This window comes from Nelumbo nucifera, chromosome 4 (genome assembly GCF_055504915.1).
Source record: "Nelumbo nucifera cultivar China Antique chromosome 4, China Antique-T2T, whole genome shotgun sequence".
Lineage (NCBI taxonomy): Eukaryota > Viridiplantae > Streptophyta > Magnoliopsida > Proteales > Nelumbonaceae > Nelumbo > Nelumbo nucifera.
In genome coordinates, this window is record NC_142652.1 from 514,997 (window position 1) to 523,458 (window position 8,462).

Consider the following 8,462-nt stretch of genomic DNA (forward strand, 5'->3'; position numbering starts at 1 on the left):
GATAGTAGGCAAAGATCTCAGACACAATCTGATATTGTCTTGACATTTTGGACTGATGATGAACCTTCTTCAAGTACAAATACATCTCATAGGTTGTTCGTAGTCTTCTCATGGGAATCGAAATGTGAGGTGCAATGGAGCTCAGAATCCAAGAGACTAATTTCCCACTATCAAGTTTCCATTGTGTAAATGCCTTAGTGTCTGTTTCATCAGGTTTACTAACAGTCCCATTCAAATAGCCTTCAAGATCCTTTCCTTCAGCAAAGAAGTTGAAATGGAACTTCTACATACTGTAGTTGGTTCCATCAAACTTCACTGAAATAACTTCCACCTTCTCAGCCATTTCAGTCCAAGAAAAAAAAAGGAGGGTCCAAAGAGACAAATAACAGCACTGATATTTAATTCCCAAGTTTGTAAAGCACTACACTTGATTCCAGAAACAATGCAAATGCTGAAATCAATATCCCAGCATCCAAACAAGTGATCTGCTCAAAAAGAAAAAACTTTCAGCAGCAAGGCAACAGCAACCAATACAAAGAAACAGCAGAAAACCAATTTAAAGGATATGTAAAATCACCCAACTTCAGTAGTACAGTCCACAGAAATATTTCTTCCTATAGAGGAATCGAAATCCTCCAAAGGAAACGCCAGAACAGAAACTTTCTAAGTGGGTATACTTAGTCAGGGCGACACAACCAGTAAAGTTTCCCTTCAAGCAGCAGCTTTTCCAGAGAGTTCTGATGTGCCTTCTCTTGCTGAAATCGCAGAACAGGCTAACCCAGGTTTAGGGTTGATCAAAACAACCCTAGCTTCAACCAATGAGTCCAAAGACCAGCATGCTCTGATACCATGTCATACAACTAGTTCATGCAAGAGAAGAGAAGACTGTTCTAGGTGCAAAACTGAATCAAATCGATCCCACCCCAAGAGCCAATTGAGGTCATTTGTACCCCTAGGTAGTCGGAGGAAATTACCACACTAGGTTTCTGATCATTGTAGCCATCTCCTATTGTTGCCATTGTACTCTTTCACAGTTGCCTCTAACCTTACTTCTCAGCTACAAGATGATTGATGTTGTTCACAGTTTGATACTTCAGCACCTATTGCAGCCCCTACACACAACAGTGGGAGCTCATACTTGTTCTTCTTCACACTACTGCTGACTTCACACACCTACGACCCGCATAAGCATCACAAGCACCACAACACAACAGTAGGCCCTCTTACAACCACTCAATAAAAAAATGTGCATCACAAGCACCACAACACAGTCAAACTGCTACACCCAGTTCAGACTTGTTTAACACACTTAAGAGGGCATTACACGACCACAAGGAGCTTGGCAAAGTCACTGCATTCCACCTTACACCACTCGGCCACCTACAACAGCCCTAACACCACTCAACAACTCACAGCAGCCCTACACCATTTGGCTACTGCAGACACAGCCCTTCTTAGGGCAACAATGAACCTAGTTCTCTAGGTTCTAATCAGTACTAACTGATTTTTGAAGGGTTCCTACCCAGAAATACCAGCAACACAAAAGGACTAAATAACCAACCTTCCTTTGAGAGTATCAGCCAACCATTCACTGCTGAAATCACCTTCCTTGATGAAGAAAACTGTGCGTAGCAGAGAGCAACGAGCTGTGATGTCTCAGACCTAGGGCGAACCAGCTCTCTCCATTAACTAACCAGAAACGAAGAAGAGGGTGTCACGAACACAGCCGAGATGCTTTACAAGCGGAAGCAGGTCAGAAACCTCGCTCTGATACCATGTTTTGGAACAGCTACAGTAATCCGAACCAGTGAAGAAGGAAGAAGAAGATGAGGAAGAAGACAAGAGAAAGAATCAGTATGCACTGACTTCTTATCCAATCTGAGAAACAAGTGACTTCTTATCCACTGACTCTTCCCGACAAGAACTCTCCCCGAGCAGGTAGATCCCATTCGTCTCACGGCCAGTCCCAATCACCTTCTTCGTCTCCAAGTCCTGAAAAACACATCGGTCAGGGAAGAAAGTTACTGAGCAGTTCATATGTTTGGTAATACTACTAAGTGAAATAAGGTTAGTATCAAGCTTAGGAACATGCAAGACAGAAGACAAGGAGATAGTATCCGATAGCTTGATGTCACCCTTGCTAGAAATGGGGACAAGAGAACCATCAACAATAGATACTTTATCCCTACCAGAAGACAAATGATAAGTGATAAACAATGAGGGCAAGCTAGTCATATGGTCGGATGCACCTGAATCTATTACCCAACAGGGTTCAGTAGTACCTGGAGCTGAGGCATGGTAGGCTGAGGCTCGAGTACCTGAATGTGCAAAAGCAGATGTGGCAGGGGCTGGTGGTGACTGCCGTGGCTGAGCTGAGTTCCCAACTTTCTTTTCCAACTGTATTAAAGCAGCCCGAACTACAGCTAAGGTCTCTAAAGGTGTGCCTCTTGTGCCAGATGAGGATGTTGAATCAGTGTTCACGACCACATGAGCATTACCCTTCTTGCTTCTCAACTTTGTCAGGACCAAATGAGGATGCAGTTTCCAACATGTTTCTTTTGTGTGTTTGGGTTTCTTGCAATGCTCACATACCACATCTCTTTTATCTTCCTTCTTCTTGTCCCTTTCTGAATCACCTCCTGATTCGGGTTTAACAACTACAAGGGCTGGAGTAAGAGGCTGAGGTTACATCATGACTTTCCTCCTGGTCTCTTCACTATGCACTAAGGAGTATGCCTGGGAGAGAGTCACACTATCTCTGGTCAATATCTATTGCCGCACAATATCATACTCTGAATTCAGACCTGCCAGAAAATCAAACACCCTGTTTGTCTCGACTTGCTTTCTATGGGTCTGTGCATCTTTGGGACTCTCCCACTCAAGAGTCTCTAAGTGATCAATCTCATGCCACAGGGACTTCAAGGTAGAGAAGTAGACCGAAACCGGTTTCTCTCCTTGTTTAAGAGTGTTTGCTTCACATTTCAATTCATAAGCTCTGGCAACATTAAGGGGTTGGGAATAAGTTTCTTTCATAACATCCCATATCTCCTTGGTTGTCTTTGCCCACAGGTAATTTCGGCTGATATGAAGCTGCATAGAATTGCACAGCCATGTCATAACCAAGTAGTTTTCTTGGACCCACTTGGTATACATGGGATCTCCCTTGGAAGGTTCATGCACATCTCCCAAGAGATACCCTAATTTACCCCTTCCCCCAATAGCCATCATGGCTGATTGGGCCCATTCCAAATAGTTTGATCCATCAAATCTTACGGTTGTAATCTGAAAACCTATCTCAGAAACACTACCAGAACTGTTGTTCCCAAAACTGCCTTTTGCCTGATTTTTAAACTCCATTTCGTTCAAGAACCAATAGTCTCAAAAATTAGGGTTACTACAGTCGAAGAACAGCACTTGGACTATCAATCACAATCAAAAAATCAGTATAGAACTAATCTGTATTCACGGTATATGTGCATGAAACCAGTATAAGTCTGATCTGAAACCAATTAGCAAACACAACAACACAGTATGTACAGTTTTCACCCCTTAAAAGATCTGATATGCTGAACCAGAATTAGGGTTTTGATCAGTCCTTAAAAAAAATTCTCAGCCGCACATTCCAAGCAATACCGTACAGATAAGACTTGTAGTAGGGTTAATATGAAACCTTAAACTGATCAATGCTGAGAAAAAAGGAAGAGCTTCACAAGTAGATCACAAGGCTTTGCTGCAAGATCAATATCAAGCCCTACAGAATAGAAAGAAGAAAACCCTAGATGGTTCGGCCGCCCTTTCTAGATAGGTCCAACCTATCTTCTCTGATAGTACTTCTCTTAGAAAATAAAACAACTTACAAGAGAATGTTGTTCGCTGCCTTCCAACGTTACCTGAACCCTAGCCTTCTCTGATTCTTCCTGATCACCGACACTTTGCAACCGTGGCAAGTCTTCAACAGCTGCTAAACCCTCTGGTGATCTCCAAGAATCAGTCAACGAACTCTACTTTCTCAGCTTCCAACCCTAGATGGTTCTCATGTGGTCGGCTGGACTAGACTTACATGAGAAACCTAACCTTGCTCTGATACCAAGTAGAAGTTCAAGACTGCTATCAGCCTTGAACCCTAATAGATTTCAGGTTCGAAAATAGAAGGAAATTGTAGAGAAGAGAAGAGAAGAGAAAGAAAGGAGAGAACTGTAGAACACAAAGAGTTGAAAGGAGGGGCAGAATCTAAAATGTTCTGCCGCTGCCACTTCTATTTAGTATTTATAGGTTGTGCTCATTACATGGAAAGGACAAATCTGCCCTTAGTATTTACATAAGAAATAGAACAAAATAAAACTGAAATAAATAACAACTGAAATAACCAACTGACCACCAGCTAACCCTAAGATGACTAGAACACATTCTACCCTACAGACACAGTGGGACCATAGTTGTGGGGCCCACATCAGTGTTCTCTACATTATACATGTTTTATATTATTCAATTAATAAAAAATTGGGTTCTTGAAAACTCCTGTAAACATGTATATCGGATACCCAGTGATACGATACGATAGGATACACTTGATATCAAATACCCAATGATACTTTGAACCTTGGTCTCCAAGGATATCACCTTCATTAAGTCCTCATCCTTTTTCCTATCATTTCGTCATTCTCTTCATGGGAAGAGTTTCCAGTGAATCCCTTCTGTCTTCCAATTCATGTTTCAATTATGTCCTGCTAGTATTCCTTCACCTCCTCTTCTTATGTATCAACCTTGGTCTTGGTAGTAGTTTTTTTATCAAGCGAAGTAAGAGGGTGGCTCCTGATGTTGAATGTCCATCATAATTTGATCTCCCTAACTTAGGTAACCTTGGTCTTGCACCTCTTGAGCTTCTTAATGCTTAAGTTACTGAACTTGATGTCTTGAATTCTGACCTTGACCTTCCTATTGCCATCTATAAGGGAAAGAGAAAATGCATAAACTATCCTATCACTAACTATGTTTCTTATGATACTCTCTCACCCTCTTATTGTACTTACATTTCTTTTATCTTTTTTTGTTTCTATTCCCCCATGGTGTTACAAAAGTAGTGCAGTCACCTCATTGGAAGGAAGCTATAAATCAGGAAATGGAGGCCCTTATAAAAAACCAAACTTGGGAAATTGTTTTTTTCAAGGACTAGACTCCTGTTTGATGCAAGTGGATGTACTCTGTTAAACATAAGGTTGATGGTTCTATTGAGAGGTATAAGGCACAATTGGTGGCCAAAGGGTATATTCAAAACTACCGCATTGATTATTAGGAAACTTTTGCTCCTCTGGCTAAAATGAATTCTATCCATGTGACCATATCTCTTGCCGCCCACTATTCTTGGCTTTTATATCAAATAGACATGAAGAATGCATTCCTTAATGGGTACCTTCAAGAAGGATCTACCTCCAGGAGTAACCTTCCTTAACGGTGAAGGGAAAGTTTATCGTCTGAAGAAATTTCTATATGGGCTCAAACAATCTCCTAGAGCCCGGTTTGATAGGTTCAGAAAAGCAATCTTGAAGATTGGATTCTCTCAATCCCAAGTTGATCACACTTTGTTTGTAAGAAGAGGTGATGGTTGGATGACTATGTTGGTAGTATGTGTTGATGGCATTGTTGTAACTAGGGACGATATCTCTAAAATCACTCAATTGAAATCCTTTCTTGCCTCTAAAATTTGAAACCAAGAACCTTGGTCATCTCAAATATTTTCTTAGAATTGACATTGCAAAATCAGAGGGGATTTCCATTTCACAAAGAAAATATATTCTTAACTTTCTCCAAGAAGTTCAAAAGTTGGGGTGCAAGCCAGTTGGGACCCCAATTGACCTTAATTACAAATTGAGTGCTATTGATTGGGATGTTCTCCCAAATGGGTTTCTCAAAGATTGGTTGGTCGCCTTCTTTTTGTCTATGATTGATCAAACATGACATATCCTATACAGTTAGTGTGTTAAGCCAATATATGCATGAATCTAGAACTCTCCAAATGCAAGTTGTCAACCGGATTCTTGCTTATTTGAAGGGATGTCCTAGTAAAGGAATGTTGTACTCTAATCATGGGTTTATTTGAGATTTACAGTGATGTAGACTATGCGGAGTCTTGTGGACGACAGGGGATTTACATTTGACTATTGTGCGTTAGTCAAAGGAAATGTAATATCATGGAAAACCAAGAAACAATCGGTTGTTGCTCGTTCCAGTACAAAGGCAAAATATAGGGCAATGGCTCATTGAGTATTAGAATTACTATGGTTGAAGACATTGTTAATGGAGATGGGAATTCCAGCCGATACCCCAATGAAACTCGACTATGACAATCAAGTGGCTACAAACATTGCTCATAACCATGTTCAACATGACCGTGCAAAACACATTGGAGTAGATAGACATATCATCAAAGAGAAGATTGACAATGGACAAATCTGCTTACCCTTTGTAAGATTAGAGGATCAACTTGCTGACTATCTCACTAAGGGAGTTCACAAGCCAAAGTTTGATAGTAACCTAGGCAAATTGGGCATGATAGATATCTATGCTCATCTTGAGGGGTGTGTTGAGAATATGTATGAAATTGTGTTTTGAATGAATTTGGGGTACCTTGGTCTTTTCATCTCTTTTGTGTTTGCACATTCATCTAAGGGCAATCTTGTACTTTCCCTCAAATATAAATCTCAGATTTTATGGTGAGAACAGTAACTCTCAACACACCCGTGTAACTTCTTCTGAACATGGGCATTTTAGTAATCTTATTATCACCATAACATCAATTTAACAGAGTTGGACTTAAGAGTATATTTCTGAAAGTTCTGGTATTTGATTGTCATACTTGAGAGTTAGGCCCCTAAGTGTCACTACCCCCAAAGTACAGGAACAAGAATAGAAACAGAAAATTGGGAGAAAATTGGGAGAAACTTGGGAGAAACTTGGGAGAAACTCAAAACAAGAATACAGGAACAAGAATACAGGAGTAAAGGAGAGGAAGAGAGAAGAAAATTGGGAGAAACTCAAAACAAACCATGGGATTCTCTGGGGTCCTCACTATCTTTTATACTTTAAGTATAATAAAAGGTAAAAGTGTAAAACTACACCTGTATCCTTTACAGGTTGACAGCAATAAAGAAACAGAAAATGAAAGGCCCATTAGACCCAACATAAAACACAACAGCAGAACTATAAATAGGCAAATGAATTAAAGAATAAGCCTTAAATCTGGCCTGTCAACAGTTCTCCTTGGATTCTAGCAAGCAATGGCACTCTGTACGTGACAAGGTTCAAAACAGTGTTTTAAAAGGCATGGGAGGCGTACCCCTCATATAAAAAGATAGGAAAAAAAGGGAAGGAAAGAAAAGATAAGGGGAAAGAATGTAAGCTGGGGGTTCTACTGGCTGGGACTTCGCCCCCCAGCCCCTTTTCAATGCAGCCCAATTTGTTTTTTTTTTTTTTTTTTTTTTTTGTTAGGGGGTCTTGCACCACTCCAGCTCACTTGCTTCGACAAAACCCCCCTTTCAACTAGTGCTATGTATTTTCATTCTTCTTAATATAAAAGATTTTTACTAAAAATAAAGAAAATGAGATCCTCCGCATTTTAAAACATTGGTTCAAAGATATGATACGTCTGATGGGGGGCATATTATATCACTTTTCAGAGTCACTGATACTCTAGATATTCATAATTAAGATCTTTTAATTGTTTTTAATGTTAGCATATCATGAAACATAGCCACTGACAGATAAAAGAGGTTATACTTTTTGATCCAATGAAAGTCTTCTTACCCAAAAAAAATAGAGTATCGATACTTTGAACCTTGTACTAATGTTAGGCAACTCAATATACTCCTTAAATTTCTAATGATAATTAAGACCTGATCTACAACCCTTTCACTGGTGCAGGCACATCGTGAATCAACTGGGACAGTATCGTCAAGCAACAGAAGTGTTGAAGATCCAGTTGCCGCAGCGGAGGAAATAGCTTTCTGCAGAGCCTGTGCTCGGTTTGGCCTCGGCCTGTATTTGTATCATGAGGATGAGACAGTAGATAAATGAACATAAGCTTTTTTAACGTGTTAGAAAAAGCACCAATACAGGCCAATATCGGCTTGTATCAATATTTAGAACCTTGGTATACAATTATTTATATATACAATAATTAAATAAAATAGTATAATAAAATTGAAAAAAAATATATTTTATTATTAAAATAGTATAATAAAATTAAATAAAATAGTACAATCGGCTTGTATTAATATACTATTTTATTAAAATAGTATAATATATATATATATAAAATATGCATTGTGTCGAGTAGGTATGTGCTGACCCGCCCCGCTGACCTAAAACCCCAAGCCCGACAAGCCCATCGGCCCATACAATCAAGCTGGGCCACAGCACAGTCCGTGGACCATCAGGCCAGGACGGCTCAAATTCGTGCTGGGCAC

General features: G+C 39.9%; 1 protein-coding gene across 4 annotated transcripts in view; it reads left to right on the forward strand.

Moving 5' to 3' along the window:
• RAD52-2 (cobalt ion-binding protein) overlaps positions 1-8,207 on the forward strand; it is a 74,000-nt gene extending 65,793 nt beyond the window's left edge. For all 4 annotated transcript variants that reach the window (XM_088903950.1, XM_088903951.1, XM_088903952.1 and 1 more), the window contains one exon: positions 7,918-8,207. In XM_088903950.1, coding sequence (XP_088760076.1) covers positions 7,918-8,070 — 153 coding nt within the window. In that variant the 3' untranslated portion in view covers positions 8,071-8,207. The remainder of the gene's footprint in view (positions 1-7,917) is intronic.
• Positions 8,208-8,462: the final 255 nt, after the last annotated feature.